Source organism: Eucyclogobius newberryi, unplaced genomic scaffold (assembly GCF_026437365.1).
Source record: "Eucyclogobius newberryi isolate DKJ021-1_F unplaced genomic scaffold, fEucNew1.0.hap1 SCAF_6, whole genome shotgun sequence".
Classification (NCBI taxonomy): domain Eukaryota; kingdom Metazoa; phylum Chordata; class Actinopteri; order Gobiiformes; family Gobiidae; genus Eucyclogobius; species Eucyclogobius newberryi.
In genome coordinates, this window is record NW_027316278.1 from 17,350,714 (window position 1) to 17,374,478 (window position 23,765).

Genomic DNA, 23,765 nt, shown 5'->3' on the forward strand with positions numbered 1-23,765 from the left:
AGACTGGGTAGCAAATGTATCAAAAACTGAAGTTACTCAAGCAATACAGGACATTTGAGTTGGAGGATGAATAGTAAAACAATCAAGATATCTATAAAATATAAATTATATTAGCCTGTAAGAAAATATCAAACTAATATAAATGAATATCTGTAATTTGATGTAGTTTGTACTAGGATTTATCTGCTTCACCATTGTTTGGTTATATATTACACAACAGATGTTTTTCAATGTCTTTATATGATCAAGAAAAGAAATGTGTGGCCTAATAAAGAATGCTGCACATCAATGTTGCATAACGGTACAAATAAAACAAGCCAAAGTTTTCACAAGGAAAATGCACAGATGCCCTTTGCATTTGCTTTATTTGACATTTATGATTTAATCACAATACAAAAATGCCTGAATCCACTGCATCTGGAGCTGTTTGACTGTCTCTCAACCATTATGGAGTTTGAAAAAATGCTCCCAACTGCTGAGGTGGGGCAGAGCATAACGAGTTGGCTTTGGTTGAGTGGTACTCTAAAGTACTAACTGAAGTGCCTTGAGAGTGTGGTGGAGGGTAAGGAGAAGGCAAACTGAGGAGCTAAGAAGAGGCTCCAGTCAGTTGGTGCAGATAAAAAAATGTAGACCTTTAACAATATCTCCAAAAAAAGAAAATCCTAGAAATAGAAATCTGACTTCACAAATTGAAAGGCAGCAAAACACTTACATCACAACATGTTACAAAAAGGTCCATCATTATTCAACTGCACTTTAGTTGCTGAAGATTCCAACCCACACACAGCCGTGAACACAAACGGACACATTTGGTTGTTTCACAGAATATTAGTGAGTCATGTGAAACACAAAACACTAATCCAAGAGACGTCAGAGTTCACAGCCAATGTGTACAACAGCAGGTCACAGTACAGTCAGCAGCTCTTCAAACTTAATAACATCAACTGATGAAGAATGTGACACAGTCTGTTTCTTAAACAGTTTTTTTAATCTGTGTGAACTCAACAGAGCGGATACAGGTGAATTAACATTGGAACAGGCAGCTCTGCCTTGAGAAGGCCTGATCTTGTGCCATCTCAGAAGTTAAGTAGGGTTGGGCCTGGTTAGAACTGGATGGATGAATATCAGGTGCCTTTGTGGTGTGGCACTGTACATACTGTTGTCCTTGAGCAAGACACTTCACCCACTTTGCTTCCAGTGTTGACGTACACTGGTGTATGAATTAAGTTAAATTCAATCCCATTTGTTTACAGCATGTATATCATGTATGTTCAATAACATGCCACTGTCTTGAACAAATAAACTAATATGATCGTAATTAACATATACCCTGCAGATTTTGCCTCCAGTTTACATTCAATAGGCATATTTTCAAAGTAAAACTTGTGTTTGTAATAAATCTGACATCTTTGTGCTATTATAAAAACTGCATTTCTCCAGTAAATGAAGAATAGTGCTTGCAGTTTAGAGGGGATCCTCTGCATGACATCAGAGTATGAAAACAGAGGTTATGTGCTGATGGTCTGCCAGGCAAACGTTCCCAGCTGTCCTGTGACCCAGCACAGCGCTGCTACCAGGGCAGCAGTGGCTGTCACAGTCAGACTGGCCTTCACTACAGCACCTGGTGGTCTGCTAAAACTGGCAGGGGCAATGCATGCCAACATGGCCACAGTCACTGTGAGAGTGAAGAAAATAGAGACTCCTGTGTTAATGGCCACTATTTGGCCAAACTTTGCAAAAGGCACAATGACACAGAAGAAGAGAGGTATAGTTGAGATCACTGTTGTGACTGCACTCGACACAATGGCAACGCCCACATGGTTCACTGCCTCCACTGTCCTCCTCTGCCTCTTCATCAAAGGCTCCTGAAGAAAAAAACACAAATGAGCAGATCCTCAGCTGATTACACCTTTATTTATACAAATATATACAGGTGAGAACAAGGGAACAAGTAAACAGAGAGTCTTACTAATGTGCAATCAGCAGACAGGCTCTCTGAAGCCAGCAGGTATCCCTCGACCAGGTGCAGGCAGTAATCAACAGAAGAACCCACGAGGATGGACAGAGAAATGGCCTCAACAGCCCCCATCTCCCAGCCAAGCCAGTACATTACTGCCACCACCAGGCACACCACTCCTGCCAACAACACAGTTAAGAGTTTTATAAGACATGAATCATTTTAAATAACAACAACGGTCACAGCCTTTCATCTGAAATGCGCTTTTCACAATAAATTTACCTAAAATAGTAACCAGAACTGGCAGCAGCAGAAGTGGATGGGCAGTAAATACAGACACAGCTGCCACACAGATGGCCAAAGATAGCAGTAAACTCCAGAGTGCACTCTGTACTCCTACAAATAGACAAAAAAGGTGATTTATTCTGCCTATATAACCTGTTATGTAGTTTGCAGTTTTATTTGTCATCATGAGTTGTTGTTGGCTGCAAGCGAAACACTAAACTTTATCTTTGTGTCAACAGAGCAGGTAATCACAAATCTGAACTGGGCAGACTGTAGTTGGTTTGTAAATAGTTTCTTCAAGGGGAGTTAAGGCGCATGTGCAATAAATAAACCACATTTACATTCATGAATTACTTATAAAGTAACGTAATAAAATGTATAGCATACCTATGATTTCCATAAATATCTGTTTCCAGTGCTCACAGGTCTGGAACCCCTTTTGCAGTGCAGAGGACCGTGGCAGTGATGCTAGCTGATCTTGTATGAAGTTTTCCCACTGTAGAAAGTCTGAATAGGTCTGGAAGGAGGATTTCCCCTTATATGTGGTCTTGGATTTTTACAAAGAGAGACTTGCATGAGTGATAGTAACTAGAAAGCTGTGCTTCTTGAAGCAAATAATTAGAAACTTACAGACTCAAAAGCCATGGACAGCCAGCGAACCTTGCCCGCATGCATCCCCACTGCTCCATGGGACAGCTGCCCTGGAAGGAGGTTCGGCTCAGGCAGGGAGTGGCACTCAGAGTGAAGGAGTGGCAAAATGGACGATAGTTTGTTACCTACGTTCCAAAAGATAAATGATAATTATGTAACTGTCCTTATATAAAATGTTTGCTGTAATAGTTGTTCTAGTCAAACAGCCACATGTTGTAAATGGATATTTTTTGAGTGTCCTGGTTTGATATTTGATGCATTTTATGCAATAGACAATAGACAGACAATAAATAATCAATTAAGCCTATGAATTAGGTGGAGTACTGCAATGTACTTGAGTATATTGTACCTGAAGGTAGGCATTGGGCTCCCCCTGGCTTCACAAGCTGTTTGTTCGCACTAATGGCTTTACAGATTTTGCAAAGATGCCCCATCTCCTGGAATATATCAAACTCAGGATCCAATATGATGCTGCCCTTTGGACATAATAAACAACAAACTTGTCATGTAACATTAAATCAGAAAAAAGATTGATGATTTTGTGCAGGTAAGACTCACCAAATCTCCAATAACATGGTTGTCCCTAGGTTCTGTGCGGTTGATTCCCAAAATACCAAACACAACAAATACCATTGCCCCGGTGTCAACAAGAGGGCGCACTGCAGGCCGACCACACACGCCCCCACTGCAGGGGTTGAAGCCTAATGTCTTGGATGGGGTGACTTTCGCTGCTGAAGATGGATCTGTACAATTAGATTAGATAAAGGAAGTGAGTTTCTGATAGGATTTTGGTATCAGTACCTTGCTCACCTTTTGGTACAGGAGAGTAAAAGCTTCCCTGTGTAGGACTATCAGGGCCAGAGCTGATGTTACAGCCGGGCAGGTTAACACACACTCTGCTGGGATGAGGTCTGAGTCTGCGCTGGGCAAAGTACAGTCTCCTAAAAGAAAAGACCAATTAAAAATGTTATAGGGAAAGTACAAGCTTGTCATTTTTCTTTTATTAATCTTTGCCAGTGGTTACCTGCTGAGCTGCTGTGGAAACAATGCTTCATAAAAGACAAAGTCTCGGATCCAGCCGTGACGTGGGTCACAAGATCCAGTTGTGATCATCCAACTGGGATATGGATGGTAGGCACTGGAGACACATACGGTCAGGCGGGTAGTGTAATTACCATAAGGCAGATTATATGCCTTTTAAGAAGAGAATAGATTAGCTATTAATCAGGTATTTTAAGGGTAAAATCTGACAACATATAATTAGACTAACCTCAAAGGATGAAACCTCTCCATGCTCTGAGCTGCACTCTTTCCATGGCGAGGGAACACTGGCATTTAGAGAAAAACGGTACAGCGTTGTAGAGGCTCCGAGTTCCAGCTTAGAAATGTACACTGTCAAGAAAGAGCCTTAAACAATGCAATGTAAGATATTTAATCATGGAAAAGGAAGTATAAACACATTGTGTACGTAGTGATTTACTGGTTTGGCTTGCAGTTGGTTTAGACAAGCTTCGAGGAGCACTGGAGGTTGTTATTCCCGCAGGTTGCTGATGGGTTGAAAACCAGGGAACAGATGAAGAGATGTGGGTGTTCAGTGGGTGGGGCTTCTCCATAAATACACCTAGATGATGAACCAAGTTTTATGTTAATAACTGTACTGTAATTCTGAATAACCTTATGTATTGGGGAGTTAGTCAAGAGTGTTACACTTTCTTATCGTTACCTGAGCACATGGGGCAGGAGATACCCTGGCCACTCAGGTTGCTCCGGAGAGCCAGCAGACTCTGGAGGTTTGTGTCATGGCGGAAAAGCTGAGGGGCATTAGAGGCGGGCCGGAGGAGACAACAGCAACCCGCAGACAAGAGCAGGACCAGCAGAAATACGCCTGGCACACAACAGACAGTGGTTATGATTCCATGCACACCAAAAATCAGGGTATTGGAATGTCATGTAAACCATTTTATCTGTTTTTATTTCTGATTGTTCACATCTGTGCAGGGGTTGACAGGGAAAATTATGCAAAAAAGTAAAACTAATGGGGCAAGAACAAAAATGTTAAAAATGGTAAGCGATTCAGTAGCAGTCATCTGGATACAGTTTTAGAAAGACAAGATGTTTTGACTCTCATTCAAGAGTCATTCTCAATCTGTGGCACTAGTCTGAGAACTCAGACACTTATTCTACTCTGAGTAAGCCCCGCCTACCGGACGGAACCATAGCACTGAATCTTTTTCAACAATGGATCGCTCCTGGACGAATGAGGGATTACACCGAAATGTAAGGGCTATTTTTAAAATCAATTGTACTTTTTCTTCTAGTTATGATAAAATCCACTAATTAACGTCACCATGTGTTTCTGATAATTGTATTACTCTTGCATGCAACCACACACCAAAAATCTGATTTATTTACTGGTCATGGGAATATAGCCTGTGATAAACAGTTAATCAGTTCGTCTGAGCGGGATCTCTGTGTATTCCAGAGACAAGCGTATAATAATAAATACACCAGACGTCTTTGACAAAGTGAAAACCCCCAGGATGCACACAGATTACCTGTATCAAGTCTACTTTAATTTATTTTCCTCTATTGGAGACAATTCACCAGTCTGTGCACGTTTTTCGACTTCTGTCATAATGCTTTAATAGTTCACATTAATCCCCCTCTTGCAGTAAAGTCTCTGACATGAATTAAACTAGCACCACATTTGGATTTAGCAGGTAGGATATAATTTTCAAAGAACTACACAATTAAACCTTACACTTTATGGGCTAATTGAGAGTAGATTGAGGGCAACTTCTACATACATTTGTGTAGTGTATCATTACTTACACCTGAGCAAATGAGTTAATGATTTAATGGATTTATTTAATCAATAAAATCAATTGTTAATGTTTGTATTTAGGATCAACAAGTCCACGTTTTGCTAACTTGAAGTGTATTATTGTGTCACCATATAGTTGAACTACAGCCAATCATAATTAAACATGATTCAATTGTATACATGAATGCCTTACCCAGAACAGCTTTCCGTTGCTCCACCACTGGCTCTGCTACAAAGTGTTTGAGGGCCCATTGAAGGTTTCTGCTCACGACACCTGTGTGCTGCTGTCCAGGAGGAGACGCTGCTATCTCCACTGACAGGGACAGAATGGCTGTGTCACTGTCCATGTCATAGGGCCCTGGCAAAAGACAGATAGCACAGTATGGTGTTGCTTGAACAACTGTTCCCCATTTTGTCCCTATCAATCTCCCTATAGTGGCCTGATAATGATCTAACCTGGCTCCATCTCCACTGACAAAAGTGCCACATCATCATCCTCGTCTGACAAAGGGCTGTGGCTCGCCGACAGCTTTGCAAACCGCTTCCAACTTCAGAGATAGTTTGGGAAGAAAGACAGCCTGGCGATTACTTTTCTCTGGCTTTTGTAGTGAGGCATGCACAGATAGCATTTAACACAAAAGCAGGGAAATAATAGCTCACCAGTTCGACCAGGTGAATCTTTGAGGTTCCACACACTGAGTCCAAATACACAAGGAGGCGGGCATCAGGGCAGACACCCACAGCCAGCAGCAGCTCACAATGAGTGCCATGAATAGGCCAAAGTCATGCACCGCTGGTATCTGTGTGTAAAGAAAAGCATAGCATAATATACCCGAAAACATTCAATTTTGTGCTTATCGCAGGGAAACGTGTGTGCTGACAGAGACACTTCTACTCATGGCAGCAGTCGTTTATACTCCTTGCACATATCCTATTAGCAGTACCTGGGAGAAAGTGTTGGCAGCATAAGCAGCTGCAGTGGTGAAGGAGGTCAGGAACGTAGCTCGGCCTGCTGTTTTAATCGTGTAGATCATTCTCTGCTGAGGCTGGAGCAGGTGAACTGCTTGTCTGAAGGTGTTGATGAAGACAAACACATCATCTACCCCTAGAAATGGAAAACACATGAGACACTATAATAGATTCAATTAGATAAAGTTATGTTTTTTTTTACTTACCAATACCAATAATAACGAAGGCAGCAACTCCATTGAGAATACCCAGATATCTTATTCCAAAGGCCACATGGTAGAGAAACAGAGCCATGAGGCAGCTCACGCCTATACTAGCCAGGCCGAAAAAAGTCAGAAATACTGGGGACGCCAAAAGAAAAAACAACAAAGAAAACAAAAGACTTAAAATAATCCAAGAGAGGTGCAATACAACTAACAAATCTACTTCTGAATTCTACCTCAGGACAGAGGAAGCATTGATATGTTAATAACTGGTAATAGTTTCTTGGAAGGATGACATGTATTATAAAATGGGAAACTTTAGATTGAGCAATTTAAAATGACATGCTTGCCAGTGGTTAGATCATGTCATCCAAGTTTCCAAGTACAACACAAGAATCTATGTAGATGATCACTATGCATTACCAGAAAAGGATGTGAGGACATAGACCAGCACTGTGATGCAGACTCCACTGGCGACTGCCAGCATCATGTCATTGTTAAACGTGTGTCTGACCTCATTGTCAAACAGCTCTGTGCCTCCGTACAACACCTTCACCTGGCTAAGACAAGGCATCCAGATGAGTAATGTAAATATATGCATGATCATCGAATTAAAAAGTATTAGACCTGGTGGACTGTTTGGCCAGAATATCAGCATACTGAACCACAAAGTTTTTGAATCTCGCCCTCTGCTCAACGGCTCGGTCCTGCAGGGAGAAGAAGGATGGCAGTGGAGCTCCGAAATGGATTTCACTTCGCAGAAGAGAGGACGACAGGTGCTCAGGGGACAGACTCTCGTCCACATACCAATAGAACTGTGGGTGTGTAATGGCCAGACTCAGAGAACCTGTGCAAAAGGCCAAAGCTGTTAGTGGCATACTTAAAACTTGTTCTCCAACACTCAAAATGGTACTGCTCTCACCTTGAATATCTGCCAGATCTGGTCCCACACCATCATAGTAAATCTTTCCTCCTTTCTCGCTGGGATAGAGGTAGGACAAGAGTGAGCTTGGAGGCGAGCAGTAAGAGGGACCCAGAGGCAAGTCCCTGAGCACTTCCAGAGGCTTCCAGCAAAACTGGTGAAACTGTGGCTGTTGCATTAGTAACCGCTCAACTCTATGAATTGTCTCTAGGCGTTCTGGGGTAAAAATGTTAAGCTCCCCTTCTCCCTGAGCGACAAACACCAACTCTATCCTCCAAAGAGCTTGACTCTGCATGTAGTAATTGGGAGCAAACCTTGCTTTCCTTGTTAAAGATGAATTTACTGTGTTGTGCTTTTCCAAGGAGTGACTAACCTCCGCAACAATCCTTTCATCTATGACTGCTCTTTTCTGATCATGTCCTTCTAAGGGGCCAACGGGGGACAGAGTGGAATCTTTCCTTTCATTATCTGTCCTGTTGAGTGCACCTTGTCTCAGCAGCTTCTGTAGCAGAAGCTCCCTGAGGGCTGCCGACTCACTGTTATCCAGGTCCCGCCTGCGCCTGTCCCAGGACCCCAGCTGGGTCTTAACAGCAATGGTGAGAGCATCAAATCGCTCAGCGGAGAAGTGGCTGTGAACTTCAAAGGCACTGTAGGACAAATCAATGTCCAGTGGGGGGCAGTAGAGGAGCATGTAGGCAAAGAGGGCACAAGGTAGAAGGATCACGATGCCAATGAGCCCTGCACTGGCACAGGGCGTAGTGTAGAGCCACCCAATTGCCCTCCATAGTCCACACACATCAATATGCCCATGCCCTCCTGCAAGGCCCACCTCAGCTCCTTCAACTTCACCCTCCTCTTCATCCTCCTGCCCTCCCCAACTTGGCCTGAATAGCAGCGGGTCATCATCAGCCACGTCCATCATGGGACCTGTCAGGGACAAATACAGCATTGATCACTTATATCCACACACTCAGGCCTCGTGCAGCCAAGTGAACAGCGAAAAGATGTCAAACTGCAGGCTGGTGACACAAAGCAAAGGGCAATGTCACTTCCAAAGAAGGCAGAGGGCAAAGACGTGAAAATGAACAGCTGTTATCCAAGAATGCCCACTAGCAACAATAGTCTGGTAGACCTATTTACACTAGATTAGAGCTATAGATGTGAAAATGGTGAGCTCACTGTTTTTGTTGCCAATCACAGGAACCCAAGAGGCACAATGTGATAAAAAAAAAAAAAACTGCAATTAGAATCTCTCTGCTAGTAGGGCATTGAGCATTATCACCCAGAAAAAGAAAAAAGGAAGAACACTGGTGGCGTTTTATAATCGGCAGCATTGTTCAACGAATAGGAAATTAAATCATCTCACTCGTCTAATTGCTGACAAGAAGAGTGAGAGGGTTTTCAGGGGTAAAGAATGACTGAAGTTTATCACCAGTGACAGACAGGCTTTGACAAATGATGTCAATAGGTGCTTCAATTCAGCCCTTCACACACAAGATAAGGCACACAGTTTGCATTCAAGCAGCGACGAGCTCACTAACTGCAACAATTTATCTGGCTCTCTAGAACACTGCTTTGAGGTCAGCCGAGTAAGACAAGGCATCGTGATAATGTGTGTAAACTACGCACTTAAAATGAAGAGAAGATCCATCATGAAATATGAGAAAATAGTTTAGATAAAGTTATTTAGATCAGGATAAAATAATTACACCTCAGAATGCATGAAAACGGAGGTCCCATGAGAGGGCACAATGCTAAAACTATCTAAGGTAGGGTGATTTGTGAGTCACGTTTGTGCCCAAGACCAGTAAATATTATTTAATCTTTTCAAAGCAGAAAATATGTTGTCACAAAGTTACAGCTTATAGATCAGTTTTAATAACTGTAGTATAACAAATGGGCTTTCCACTTTTAGAGACAGATCCAAACGTTTAGTAATGGGAAATAAAATGTCAGCAGGCAAAGAGAATAGCCCTTTATAAAACAGATAAGGAAGTTCAGAGTTAGGAAGGACTGTTTCTGAGAATGTTACAAAAGGACCTGTCATTTTACTCTACATTTCTTTATTACTGCTGAGCAAGGATAGTGTTCCCTATATCTCCCCTCAATGTATTTAGTCTGAAGTACATAATTACACCACAAACCTTTGTCAATATTCAATGAAGGGAAACGGCGATGCAGAAATATCATTAGCAGAGTTGGGTTTGGCAGAATTTGAATGCTTGTTGTTAGATCTTATCTTTGGCATACACACTGTTAAATGTGTGGATTTTTTTCTCAGACAAAAATAGGCTGATCTCTGGAAGTCTGTGCACGTCTCTTACCAAACTGTTCGATGAGTGTGGTCCCTGGGTGTTTGCATTTCTCTAATATTGTTTGCACAGACATTCGCCCAAGGACATGCCTCCTGGATGTGTGCACTATTAGTATTGATTCATTTATACAGATTTTCCAATAGGTCTGTGCAGGCTAGGCACAGCGATACAATTTTCTGCTTTATAGAGGCATTTTTAGTTGTATAAAGCAAAATAATAGTGTTCCAATTTTCAAAAGGTAATCTGAATGAAAATGTATTGCTTTTATTATGAGTTATTTCTGCTATAATAGAAATCATTATGCTCCATTATGTGTTTTATATTTCCCTTTAATGACACTGGCACTCTCTAACTTTGCAAAGGAAATGAAAAACAGTTGTAGTAATGGGATTAATATAATCATGTTACATTCATCTTCACCTGCTTTTTTCTTTTTAAGATGTAAAGCCACGGTGACAAGCAAGAAGAATGAAACGGGAGGACTGACAGGCGCCTGACAACACACACGCATTCTAAGGTAGTCACATGTCACATTATCAAACAGGTCCTTTTCATCTGTGAAAAGCAGAAATCCTTCATGTGCTATTTAATATTCAGAGCAAAGTCGAAATTAAAGCACACGCCTGCCTTTCTGTCAGTCCGTGCATCAAAAGGTTCTGATTAGTCGAGCTGTAGTGGGCACAGACAGCTCAAGGAACTTGTTAAAGACTGATGTGTTGGAGCCGAGTCTGGGTCTCTCTGGTGCCAAGAGTGTCTGCAGGAACAGCACGATCCTGGAGTGGCAGCAGATAACGACAGTGATGCATGGCCTAGGGACCTATTCCTCTCTCTCTGCCTTGATGAGCCTGGCACAATGTTGCATGCATGAACATTGCACCTTATAAACAACAATTATGACTGGTGTACAGCTGCAAAACACAGGCCGTGATCATTATAAGTATTTAAAAGCTGCTGGGATTGTTTGGTGTGGTTATTTCTCCACAAAGTTATTACACAGTTTAAAAATGTTAAAGAAAACACAGGTGGGGATTACAAATATAGAATTATCTGTTGCCTTGGCATGTCTATGTTGTATATGATAAATGGACCAGTGTTCCTAATGCCACTGACTAAAGTGAAATCAAGCCATGATGGCCAAAGTTGAAGAAAGGATTTTATGGGAAGGGCATCTGGCATTAATTGTCAGTGATGTAATACTGATATCACATCAGCACAAAAAATAGGTTATTTGCTGTAGTACTTCCAGAGGAGAGATTGCATACAGAAAGAATAAGCTATTTTTGTGGTGGCATTGCAAAAAAATTGGACACCTTGTCTGTGCATGACCAAATAATTAGTGTGTACCTGCTGGGTCATCAGCTGCAGAGTGTGATGAAGTGTTCAGGGTTCTATTTGCTCCGCCTCATTTCTCTTCGACCAACCAGCTGTGTAAAAAGTAAAAGGCAAGGTTAAAGAACCCCAACCATCAGTGTACGAACATCAAAGATGAGTCAATTTTTAGGTGTCAGACTGTCAGCTTTTTCACCTGTTCTAGTCTGGAGGATTGATTCTTGGAGGTGAGCTGCAGTGGAAACTCAAAAGCCTTCACCTTTACTACTCTCTATCTCCTCCTTCAGTCTCAATCAGCCTTGCCCTCTCACTCATCTGAATCTACCCTTTTTCTCTCTCTGCGTCTCCATCTGGACGCACAGAGGTGACAGATTTATAACCTTGATGACTGGCAACTGCTAAAAATAACCTGATATAATTCACTTTATGTTCTCTCTTGGTCTCATCTAATATCACATAGAATCAGACATAACTTCAGCAGCATGCTGCCTCATTTTGAGCATCACTGAATACATTCCACATCCATGAGTGTCCTGCAATGTTTATACATTAGGCTGTTTTAGTCTTGTCTTGCACCATTCTCGTACCTGTGCACCCTGTTAATTTTCTTATTGATTCATTTATGTCCTTGAAGAAAGCAGAAAATTGTCAGTGCTGCAAACTGCTCCTCTCAAGCTTTGCATGAAATATAAAAAAAATCAGTCTCCTTCTACTCTCGAAACACATCATGATTAAGCTTATTTCCAAGAAGTTATCAAGTTATCTCTTTCAAATTAACTCTGTGGACACAATGTGCACCAAGCACAGACATTTTACACATCAAATGATTATTTTAATCCTTGCTTTATTATAACATAGGTAAATCTACAACAAAATCATCTTAAATAAACAAAAGCATTGCGTTAGTGGAAGACTCACCTGAGACAAAAGATAATTACAGGTGGAGTGTTCAGGCCTTCAGGGTCCACTTAATGGCAAAGTTGCGTTTTCCCTGCTTTGGTTGAAATATAGACACAAAAAAACACTGCTTTACTGTCACAGCCAATAACTCATAGAAAGAGCCATCAAGAAAGCATCATAAGGGACTGGCACATAAGCTTCAACATACCCAGACTCATACTATGCAGGGATCCTCTACTCGCAACATCTAATAAAAGCTGTTTTCTCTTGCTCTTATGCTTGCAGGTCCTTTCTGTGACGCTCCCTCCCCTCTTGTCTCACTCGGTTGTCCAGGCGACAGAGTCAGTGAGAGACATTTCTTCCCAGAAGCTGCTCTCTCTCTCTCTCTCTCTCTCCCATGGCTTTGTTCAGCCTGCTCCACTGACTGACTCAAAAGCTGAGGCAAGGTGGGCTGTGCTGCATCAAGGATTATCCATATTTCTCACAGGCAACCAAAAAGGGGGGTTTTATTATAAAACAGATACAACGCATATTTGAATGAATGCTTTGGTGGTTTTTCAGTCGTTCAAATAGAAGCAATTTTATACCGTCTGTGTGGATGGCAACTGGATGCTCCCTCCGGCAACATCTTAAATGGTATGGTCGAGTCTAGTCTCAGTTGGTGGGGAGTGTTATAAGAAGCCCATCACAATAACAGGCTACAGTAGGGAACAAAGAGCAGGCAATTTAAAGTAATCATCTAAAATAATAGTTCATTAGATTGTGCTTCATTTCTCATTTCCCTACATGCCACTCCTGATGCAGACAGAGAGCCTCTTCTTTTGTCCATAAAATCATTGTGACGCCAAAGAGGGCTTTTAGGACAAGATGTATATTGTACTGAATGAGGTGGTAATGATTTCTGTAAGGCTGCAACCCTCACACATCATGTAATATTTATGAGGCACACTAACTTCATCCCGTTCCCTTTCAGATGTGGTACCTTGCCATCAAAAAGGTCAGTTTAGAAAGACAATAACACATTACATCTTCACCATTTTCTCAGTGCAATAGTATGTTTGTATTTACCCTTCATCTCACTTTCTGTTGTGACAGCTGCATCTGACCCAATATTTTTCAGTCACTGGAAATAAATACAAAGTGTGTCTAATTAAAGATATTGGTGTGGCGCTGCAAAAGACAAACTAAATTTGAGAAAAACAGATAATATAAATGTCTAATCACATCAAGTCACATTAAAGAGTATTTAATTTAACATATTCTCTTAACATATACCACAAACATTAGCAGGCAAGTACATAAAGGCAGTTTTTACATGATCATACATACCATTCAGTACAAAATATCCATATATACACAAAGAGCACTCATACAGTACACATGGACAGAACAAATGCCGTTTGCTCCCTGGATGTGCAAGAGATACCCGTTATTTGTTACTAAGAAGCATTCAATTCTCACATAAAATTATTGAGAGCACGAGGCATGCATTTTTACCACAACAGATGTCCTTTTCCATTAAGACAAGTTCTTTCTCATCAAATGTGGGAGTAACAGAGAGCCTACACTGGTTGGATTTAATTGCAAGCTGGTTTTCTAATGTAAGCATTCATTCTTTACGTACATCTAATCAAATGTGACCCACTGAACATCGCATTATAGTACTTGTACTTGCCTGTGCAGTTTCCTCCCAGAAAATGACGATTAAAATAGCACTTGCATTACAGCATACATTGACTGAGCTAAATTCTGACTTCCAGCACAGAAGTGCACCTCCCAACATTAAAGCAGAGCATCTTGTCATTTTTAGCACCTACACAGGCTGAGTCGAAGCCCAGTGTCTTTAAAACTAAATAGTCATGCTATGTGAATTGTCCTCGGTAATTACACAGGCGTATAGGAAAAGAGAACTCACATTCATCCACATAGTGAAAAACATGTTCTTCATGGCTTTAACTTTATAACATTTGGCTTGGGTCTAAATTATTTTATGTCGCTACACATAGTGTAACATAGCTGCTGTTTAACAGCTAGGGCAGTGGCCAGGAAGTAAACACATTAGTTATTGGTCCATGGATTACCATAACAGAGGTACTGTCACATACAGTAATGCATTGTGAGCTGACTCCATCAGTCATCCTTTGAAAAGGGAAGTGAGAGAAACGCTACCAAAGATGTGTCTCTCTTATCTCAGAGATGATATTATAAGCTTTTTTGAGAGCCTGCGAAAAACAAAAGCAAGAAACAGGTTAGAAGCTGGCTTTAACAAAGAAGTCAATTACTCTGTGTTCTCAGCGCTCAGCACGCAAGTCAATGAGAACACACACATTAACAAGTTTAACCTCGAGCATCTGGGCGACCTCAGTCCGCTGCTGTGCCGTGTCCTGTGACTCAATGAGCAGCTCCTGCAGCAGGGACTGTTTGTAGAGCTGACCCACCAACTCGCTCTGCAGATGCTCTTTCACAAAGTTCACTAGGAAGTGCATCACTGTCTTGGGCACACTGTAGACACAAAGCCCAGGGAAAATCAGCATTAATGACAAGAAGCCTAACAAAAAACCTGCAGGTGAAATGAGGAGGAGATGATTCCGTCAGACCTGTCTTGAATGCTTTTGCGAACAATGAGGAAGTAACACTTGATGAGGCGCTGGATGACCTCACAGTCTCTCTGCTCTCGTGCACTCAGCTTTCGGGGTGCGGCCTGACAAACAGAAAATGGATGATACACTGCAATCAATTTAATTCTAAACTCATTGTCCTGTTCCTAATCCCACCACTCACTGTGTCAAGAAGGTTAACAGCCTGGCCTTTGCTAGGACTGCCAAAACCACCAGCAGGAGCTTTGTCTTCCCCAACTTTCTCATTTTTCCAGCGCTTTCCTCCATCGAGAGCTTCTGCCTGAAAACAACAGAATCACATCATTGGAGCCCACAAAACTGACAGCAATCATGTTTAGCTGAAAATAATGACAGGATTTTAATGTACCAAAATGGAAAATGTGTACCTGCTGGCTGTTGACAGATGCAGAAACCTGCGCAGCATCTGTAAAGTCTGGATGCTTTGTATTGATGTAAGCAAGCTCAATAGCAACTAAATTGTGCACCTAGGAAGAAGAAGAAATTATACTGCAGTAATATTTCTATTTTTGTAATTAATATGGTGCATTATTGAGGGAGAGCAGAGAATTACCATTTCATTGGTTATGGGCAGGCGTTTTCTAAGTAATCCAGTCACCACTTCAACAATTGAATCATGCAGTTTTGGAAACCGCAAAAGTTCCTTGGAAATGATTATGCAAACTTTGAACACTGTATCAATGATTAATCTACTGGCCTTTTAGAGTTAATGAATGTAGAGCGCGTTCTGGCCTCGGGGCTCACCTGTGTGCTAAAAGAAGTGCAGTGCTGTATGATTCGCTGTAGTTCTTCGTGAACGAGCTCCACACAGCGCAAACTGGGCTCCTCTAGCCGTTTAATTTGCCGCTTCACCAGCAATTCAAAGGAAATCTCAGGCACAAAGAGGGCTGGTCGTGGACCCTGCAGGGCAAAACAAACACAACTCATCTCCTTACCAGTTTTTTCTCTGACTGAGAGAGCTTGGCTTGAATTCATATTAATCAAATTATATAAATTGCAGACAGCAGAAACTTACTGTAGCATTGCGGATAGCAGTGAGGATATCCAGTTCGGAAAGCCCACCGAGAGGGTCAATGGACTGCAATGTGCGCCCAAAAGTTTCATGGAAAATGTAGCACATTCGAGCTCCCCCGCAGCTGTGGAAAGGTAATTAACAGTCATGTCAATGTTGGTGTTTATGAAGTGCAGCGACAATGTCAATTATGTCAAAATTAAATTCAGCCAACCAAAAAAGGTCAATATTTGCTCATTACACATTAGCATAAATTAATGTCCTTGTTGAGAGCTTTAGTGCCCAGAGACATTTAACATAAAAAATGCATGTGTTCAACAACTGAGTGTTTTAGATTCAGAAACATTTGCGTGTTAACAAAGACACACAAAAAAAAAAAACATTAGCAATGTTTCTCTTGTCTAGTGATGAGACTCACAGCTCTGTTGTCTGGATGTATCTTGCTGTTCCCTCAATAGTGCAGCAGTAATCACTGGCAAACTTTGTGACAATCTGCAGCAAGGTGGCGCTGTGATCCTCCACAGGCTGACCATAGCCATTGAGCTGGGACTGGTACTGAGCAGTGAGCATGGTCACCCGGGTTTTAAGTTCAGGCAGACAGTCCCGGATGTGATGCATGAGCAGTTTACTCAGAGTTTTGGCTAAATAACGTGACCCGGCCCGAGAGGCGAGTGAGGGATAGTGACGCTGCAGAAAGGCATGCTCATCTTTCATTGAATCTTCTAAGCTCTTTTGAGTATTGATGTCATGCTGACTCCTGGAAACAGCCAATAAACAGAATACTTGATGAGTAACATTAAATATGTATATGATACAAGGAAAAGCCTTTGATCTAGAGTGCATACCTATTAACTACGCCAATAATGCCCAATCTGACTGGAATAACTCGACCTAAAAGAACCTCAAGAGCATCAGTCCCTGCATCCATGAGGTCCAGCTTACTCACCACCAGCAGCGTTCGACGCCCTAGCACACAGTACATGGATAAAATTGATCAATTTTATTATTACTTTTTACTGAAAATAAACATGTGGCCACAAAAATACCAACAACATATTCCGTGAATTACATTTTTGTGAGTCAAGTACAATACTACCGCTGCTTCTAGACGCATTATTTATCAATGTCTCTGTATTTTTGTCAGTCTCTCCATAGCAGACCATAACAGCAGTCACATATATTTAAAATAACTTTACGTATTATTAATATTTGTTTATTTGGTCGGGACAGCGCATGTTAATGAACATATATGATATACATGCTGTGAACATGTCAGATTTGGTCATTTCAATCAATTATCACACATTCTCTCTCACCAACACACTCTCCTTCATACATCAGCATACTTGAGAGGTATCTGGCTGCAAAGCAACACCCAGTGTCCCCTTCCCGCAGACCTTCACCAGGAGGACCCTCATGTGAATTACCTTCATCCACAGGTCCCTCATAGAAAACAAACAATAAACTGAATAATATTAAACACTTCTACTAAGGTACAATCAAGACCTATCCTCATTGCATTCATGTAAAAGTGTTTTAATATGGTTAGATGCGTAACTATGTGAGCATTAATTGGCCACTAATATATATTTTGATAAGGTAGGCTACTGTAGTATTCATTTATTTACTATGAAAGTAATATTACAAAAGTTCTAACTTTTCTTAACCATAACAGATTGTGCCTGACCTTAACCAGGGTTTACTGCAACACAAAGTACATCTACAATGTTTAACATTTGCATCATTGTGCAAACTTTCTTGCCAACTATGTATTTGAAGTGGTTTGTTCTAAACTAACCTTGCTCAACTCGATTCTTTGATGGTCGAGTGGAGAGCATATGTCAGATATCATGTACAGACAACAGCTGCGTTGTGAGTTCGAAACCTTCTCTAACAAATGATTCTAGCTTTCGATCTCCTTAAAACAGCCTATAATAAACAGCCGGCTAACGAAACAGATGATAAAAAGGCAACAAATTATAAAAAGTGTTTCTAAATAGTTTTCTAGAGTAAGCTAATGAAAATTAATCAGGGCCCTGTGAATGAAGGTCACGTGAGGGTCCTCCTGGTGAAGGTCTGTGGGTGGGGGACTCTGGGTGAAGGTCTTCAGCCAGACACAACATACTTGGACACTGGAAGCAAGGTGGGTGAATTGACATCAGTATGCACTACCACCTCACCTGGAATTCCAGTGGTCTCTCATCCACTAACCAGGCCAATCCCTGCTTAGGTTCTGAGACTTGGAGAGATCAGGCTTTGACCAGTTACAACGGCCACTATAAATTAATATTAAATGACTGATATGCCATTTACAATTAGAATTGTCTCTCCACTTTTGGTGAAATGGTTTGTGAGTACATGACAAGAACAACCTTTACCTCTTAATGATTTTTAAAATTCACAGCAACTGTCTCTGAAAGACTGTTGACATTTTAATTAACCAGGAATATTTTTTATAAAATATCTTACCATCTGGATCAACCTCTCGAGCCAATTTCAAAGCATCGGATGTGGCCAAGTCCGAGTTGGCAGGAGAGACAGCGAGGATGAGAGAGTTTGGATTCGAGATGAATGACAAGATCATTTCTTGTACTTGCGTCTCAATGTCTTCTGGCTGATCCCCCACAGGAACCTAAGATGAACAATGAAATTGACAGGTTTAATAATGATGTCATGCTCCAAAGACTTCTTTCAATAAATCATGAAGAATGAACTGAGGGGATTTGTTTACCTTAGTTATTCCAGGTAAGTCCACAAGAGTAAGATTGAGGACTTTGGGAGAGAAAATCTTTAAATAAATAGGTTCCGGACTAATTCCCTGATAAAAAAAAAATACACACGCATTCATTACAATGGTCCAAAGTTGAATTATTTCTCAGTTCTTACCTTATTCTCCCCTGAAGTACGCTCAGTTTCTGCTTCAATTTCTCGTCGAATTTCATTAAAGTCTGTGAAAGTCTTTTTTTTTTTTTGAGACAAGGGGACATTTATAAACAATGAGTAGTGTAACACAAATGTTCATATCATATCATGTATTTACCTGGTTCTTACAATGAAGGAATGTTCCCCATTCCTCTGCTTTGACACCTACAAATAATATTATAGATGTTTGTTAATACCTTGGATATCATGTATTTATGTTTTTCTTTTGTTCAATGTGGATAATTCAAATACATTCTTAATTTCTAATAAACTAGTTTTAGTAAAAGGCATGGTGAAACAATGAATGAGAAATTAGGGGAAAAGATGTACTAAGAAATTTTAATTTAATTATTTTAGAATGACCTGGGTAGAGGTTTGAAGCCATTTGTTTAGCCCCATTTCCTGGATAGGCCGAAAGCAGAAAAAGAAAAGACAAAGATAGGTAAGCAAAGAGTAGAAGCAAGAGGGATTTACAAGTAATTACATCTAGAATTTCAGCAATTGTACAAAAACTCGCCCGCTTTAATAATTTCGAATACGTTTATTTTTTTGCTCTTTGTTATGTGAGCTACTGTGTAATATTCTTTGTGTATCAATAATGTTTGTCCAAGTATAATTATTGAAAGTGCAAATACAATAAATACATTTTGCAAATCTTAAAATTAAATAAAATCATGAAATATGTGTCCTCGAAAAGGATGTAGTGAAAACATGTTTACCATTTTCTATCTTGAGTCTCTCGACCATGGGAGGAACATTAATGAGTTGCAGCACCAGGGGTCGTCTTGTGACTATTCCTGATCCCCGAGGCAAAAAGTCTCTTCCAACCAGGCACTCCAACACGGAGCTCTTTCCACTGCTCTGTGAAGTAGCACAAAAACAATCGTTTGCTTGTGTCCTGAAAGCACTTTTTAACAGTGAATTTACTAACAATTCTTTAAGTAATGAACTAGTCCAGCAGCAAAGCAGCAATTTCTATTTTTACATTGAGGTTTTTTATATACATTTTTAACCAAATAAAGGTAGAAAAAGGGGCGACTGAAGGCTTCTAGATTGACCATATTAACAGATGTGTGTATTTTATTTATGTACATCTGAAATAGTCAACAATATGATTTAATAACGCTGCCATCTTTGTTATAAATGGTCTTTTTAGAGTCTATGTCCATAGTTTCAGAATGATAAAAATTATGACCAAATATTATCTCTATTGAAAAGGAAAAATCTTCAAAATGTTGCATATAACAAACTCAAAACTCTTTTGTTTGGACCGACTTATTCACAATGACGGTGGCTGCACTATCATTTAGAACTGTATCTACCTGTTACATTTAGCATTTGTGGCACTGTACGTTATATATTTTATCGTTGTAATTTCGAAAAGGCCTAATAGATTAAATTAATAATAAACTATTCTGATTAATCGTTGCACTCGTTGATTTACCTGAGATCCGACCACAACTATCTGTGGCAGCTTCACGAGCTCCGCCCCCACTGTCAGGAAGACCTCCTGCAGCCGGTTGATGGTGGGAATCAGCGTCTCCATCCTCACACAAATCCTGACAATATTGAAAGTAAAAGGATTCAAGATTCATTTCACTGAAGGAAACGAAACACTAAACGTATATGGACATTTCAATCAAGCACAAGACACAAAATTGAATATACTGATGCTAATGTGATGCGATGAAGCGCCAACGACCACTGATTCGCTCCAAGGCACAATATTGCTTTGGCATTAATTACCGCAGTTATAGAATGCCGGTGAGCAAGAAAGAATGAGGAAGTGATTATAGTATTCAGTTAACGCTAGCCGGCTAAAGCTATCTGTCAAACTGTTAACGTTAAATGAAGAGCGTAAAGAAAACCCTTCTCTGCGACAGTCCAATAATGTAGCAAGCAGAAGCAGAGGACCTTACCTGAGGGAAACACTAAAATAAATGGTTCGTTTTTTTATTTATAATGCAAGAACAGTTCTCACAGACACTGCATTTAGTCACAGATGTTATCCAAAACAAGAAACCACAACGACCGCCGCCTGTCTTCTACGCGGGGTGGAGCGCGGAACGCTTTCGCTTCTCCTGATTGGTTCAGAGAAACATGGATGGGAATAACGCACTTTGATTGGACAAGCATCTGACGCAACCAGTTGTGTCCCGCCTTTTTCTAAATATGGCAAATTCAGTACAAATGGAAGAAAATAATGACGAAATAGAATTTCAGCATGATTTTGAAGTACAAAACAATGGTTAACAATGGTTTAATGGTTTTATTGTGTATATATAAACATATTTACAAATCATCCACTGACTGTCTCAGATATTGGATAAAATATGCATAACCACAAAAGAGATTTAAAATAAAAAAGAACACACCGAGCATCCATGAGACACATCACTAATAAATAAACTTGTGTTGAGGTATGTTTTCCTCAGGAGCTGAGATAAGGTATTCACATTGAGAAAATTGAAAATAGCCTATATATGTCATTTTGGAATAATAATATTGTGCCCTAGTAAAATTGAAAAAAGCGACCATGTCGATGTATGTCTGTATGTGTAGATGTCAAAAGAGGAAACAAGTAGGTACTGCTCAGACGCATAAATGTTGTATCTTGCTCTGTTGCTTTGGGCACTGCATCTCAAAACAAACATCTCCATGAAGACAATCACCGATATGATATTGTAAAATTATATTCAGTCCATATATGAGGTGTCCATACTTTCTCCTTCTGGGTGAAGCAATCTCCCAGCCAAGCGCTCAATGTCATCAAGACTGAGTTGTCGAAGTGAACGTTCATAGTCCTTTGGAAAATGTGATTAAAAATTGTGCACACATTAATAATGAGTCTAATTGAACACATGTCTACTTTATTTTATAAAAGGTACCTTAATAAGTTGCTCATGAACTTTAGCAGCATCAGTTGGACTAAAGTGCTTGGCCAGTACCACAGACACACTGTGCCATACTCCTCCCTGCCAGCTGCTATTACTGCTGGTGGGTCCTGGAGCTGCAGGCCTCTCTCCCGCTGGACGGATCACAAGATTCAGTTTGGCCTCTGAACCGATGGAGTAATCACACAATCTGTGTTCATCTAAACAATATGCAAATATTTTAATTATTTTGTGCATTTAATTATTCCAATGCAACCAAGGAAATAAATGATGAACTATAGTAAACCTGCAAGGGCTTTTCCTTTGTAAAGTAGTCTCTGTTGATTTGCAGGTATATTGAGACGTTCTGATACAAGTTCTTTAACTGTGGACACCTTTTCATCTTCTGTCACCTGAAAAAAAGAAAAGACATATATTAATATCAGTATTCTGTTGTACAACGGTTCTAATAATTCTTCATTTAAAAATTAACTCACTAGAAAAAACACAAACAACAAAAAAATCCAGTTTCAAGTATAAAAAAAAGTAATTGCATATGACAATTATTGTAACAAAGTTGTGTTGCAATTTGTTTGATTTGGCACGAAAATACCGTTAAAGTTGGTTGATACGTCTTTCCTTCATCTTTATCAACACTAGTGATTGCAAACAGTAAATACATACATTTAATAGCATGGCGTCTACTTGCTACGTACGTAGAGGTGTAATAAAGACGATCATAATTTAGCTAACGTTAGCTTTAGCTTAGCCGTAGCCAGCCTAAATCTGTACTATTTCACTTACCTGTACGCTGCATTCTTTTCCTTGAAGTGGTTTTACAGTAAGAATCATTTTGGTCAAAGTAAAATAAACAAACCTAAATGTAGTATGATAAGTGAATCCTCTTAAAAGTACTTTAACTAAAAGCTAAAAACGCCTTTCCTGGCTACGCACCATCTTCTTCAGCGCAGGAATGATTGTGCTTTGAAGCACTAGTGCCACCAGGTGGTTAAAGTAGCGCATGGCATTTTGCATGTCCCGGTTATTTCTGTGTTTTGGTGGACCAGTTCCATAATAATTGTTCTAGAGGGGGCCCCGGGTCATATATATGCATCCCCTTCTTTTAGGTATAGATCTGCTGCCCCCATCTTATACTCACTTTAAATAAGGTAGTAGGCGTATCTCGGGGATTGTAAATACCCCATAGACCCTCTGACCCAGTTGGGATCCTGCTTTTTCCTCTTTCTTTACACACACACACACACACACACACACACACACACACACACACACACACACACACACACACACACACACACACACACACACACACACACACACACACACAGCTGTCATGTGATTGGCTGCTCCTCGCCCAGCCCTGAGCCTCGGAGCATCCTTCACTTGAAGAAGATCGGCACCTGCTGAACAAACTGTCTGCTCCATGGTCTGTTCTCTGGCCGCACCGGAACATCACAGAACTACCATTTTTGCACCGGGACCGGACAGAGGTGAGTGCATTAGTATTCATGACGCAATAAACTTAAAGAAGACAACTAAAGTGGGCTGGTTCCCAATGTTTATTTTTGTGTTGGAAAAAGTATCCGAATAACTTAATTTCTCCCATGCTTAAGTTCATTAAGGTTATTTATTTTTAGGCTACATTAGTTTGATACGATTAAGATGATATGATGCTTTCCACTTGTGATGTGGTAATTGAGTTTTGTTCTGTGCTTTTGTGGACGTGGCAAAATAATGAATGTTGAAAACAAAACACTCTATCTGAAGTAAATTCACAGGACACAGTAGTCTACAGACCATTCAGGGGAAAGAATAATAATTATATATATTTACCTACACTTTAAGTTGAAAGAGAGATGCCACTTGTAAAACGTTTAATATTTTATGTATTTATTATCAGTTTATTTGAACTGGGACAATGCACATTAATCATAATTTCTGTAAAT

The 23,765-nt window shown here is 40.3% G+C and overlaps 3 protein-coding genes across 4 annotated transcripts; all 3 read right to left on the reverse strand.

Annotated features, from left to right (window-relative positions):
- Positions 1-346: 346 nt before the first annotated feature.
- Positions 347-12,812, reverse strand: disp3 (dispatched RND transporter family member 3). Its single transcript, XM_072433305.1, has 22 exons — positions 12,374-12,812; positions 11,471-11,550; positions 7,812-8,738; positions 7,517-7,736; positions 7,313-7,449; positions 6,893-7,027; positions 6,662-6,822; positions 6,378-6,517; positions 6,174-6,265; positions 5,911-6,075; positions 4,617-4,778; positions 4,374-4,514; positions 4,164-4,300; positions 3,918-4,087; positions 3,704-3,834; positions 3,452-3,636; positions 3,243-3,369; positions 2,873-3,018; positions 2,630-2,789; positions 2,240-2,353; positions 1,970-2,136; positions 347-1,865 (listed from the first exon to the last, which is right to left on the reverse strand). Exons 3-22 carry the CDS (start codon positions 8,731-8,733, stop codon positions 1,509-1,511), a joined length of 3,969 nt encoding a protein of 1,322 aa, XP_072289406.1. The 5' UTR covers positions 8,734-8,738; positions 11,471-11,550; positions 12,374-12,812; the 3' UTR covers positions 347-1,508.
- A 1,321-nt stretch (positions 12,813-14,133) lies between these two features.
- Positions 14,134-20,550, reverse strand: LOC140346743 (dynamin-1-like protein). 2 transcript variants are annotated; one of them, XM_072432926.1, is made up of 17 exons: positions 20,370-20,550; positions 19,645-19,786; positions 19,289-19,327; positions 19,044-19,090; positions 18,890-18,961; positions 18,735-18,821; positions 18,473-18,635; positions 16,849-16,969; positions 16,422-16,760; positions 16,007-16,127; positions 15,736-15,891; positions 15,545-15,634; positions 15,360-15,458; positions 15,137-15,253; positions 14,953-15,056; positions 14,698-14,857; positions 14,134-14,577 (listed from the first exon to the last, which is right to left on the reverse strand). In XM_072432926.1, the coding sequence occupies exons 1-17, from the start codon at positions 20,469-20,471 to the stop codon at positions 14,521-14,523; spliced, it is 2,016 nt and encodes a 671-aa protein (XP_072289027.1). In that variant the 5' UTR covers positions 20,472-20,550; the 3' UTR covers positions 14,134-14,520. The 2 variants fall into 2 exon arrangements, with proteins under 2 accessions (XP_072289027.1, XP_072289028.1); XM_072432927.1 differs by lacking the exon at positions 19,289-19,327.
- Positions 20,551-21,467: 917 nt separating this feature from the next.
- Positions 21,468-22,788, reverse strand: ubl4a (ubiquitin like 4A). The gene is made up of 4 exons (XM_072432870.1): positions 22,603-22,788; positions 22,106-22,211; positions 21,814-22,019; positions 21,468-21,729 (listed from the first exon to the last, which is right to left on the reverse strand). The coding sequence occupies exons 1-4, from the start codon at positions 22,648-22,650 to the stop codon at positions 21,622-21,624; spliced, it is 468 nt and encodes a 155-aa protein (XP_072288971.1). The 5' UTR covers positions 22,651-22,788; the 3' UTR covers positions 21,468-21,621.
- Positions 22,789-23,765: the final 977 nt, after the last annotated feature.

What these genes read in the sequence shown, in the direction of transcription:
- LOC140346743 (XM_072432926.1), bottom strand. Translation starts at nt 20,471, where the DNA reads ATGGAGACGCTGATTCCCACCATCAACCGGCTGCAGGAGGTCTTCCTG. An exon ending in GGCTTCAAACCTCTACCCAG is followed by an intron (nt 19,091 to 19,288) that starts GTCATTCTAAAA and finishes TATTATTTGTAG; the next exon opens with GTGTCAAAGCAGAGGAATGG. An exon ending in TGCCCATAACCAATGAAATG is followed by an intron (nt 15,459 to 15,544) that starts GTAATTCTCTGC and finishes TCTTCTTCCTAG; the next exon opens with GTGCACAATTTAGTTGCTAT.
- disp3 (XM_072433305.1), bottom strand. Translation starts at nt 8,733, where the DNA reads ATGATGGACGTGGCTGATGATGACCCGCTGCTATTCAGGCCAAGTTGG. An exon ending in CTGCCAACACTTTCTCCCAG is followed by an intron (nt 6,518 to 6,661) that starts GTACTGCTAATA and finishes CTTTACACACAG; the next exon opens with ATACCAGCGGTGCATGACTT. An exon ending in TGTCTGCTGATTGCACATTA is followed by an intron (nt 1,866 to 1,969) that starts GTAAGACTCTCT and finishes TTTTTTCTTCAG; the next exon opens with GAGCCTTTGATGAAGAGGCA.
- ubl4a (XM_072432870.1), bottom strand. Translation starts at nt 22,650, where the DNA reads ATGATTCTTACTGTAAAACCACTTCAAGGAAAAGAATGCAGCGTACAG. An exon ending in GAAAAGAATGCAGCGTACAG is followed by an intron (nt 22,212 to 22,602) that starts GTAAGTGAAATA and finishes TCTTTTTTTCAG; the next exon opens with GTGACAGAAGATGAAAAGGT. An exon ending in TTCATGAGCAACTTATTAAG is followed by an intron (nt 21,730 to 21,813) that starts GTACCTTTTATA and finishes CATTTTCCAAAG; the next exon opens with GACTATGAACGTTCACTTCG.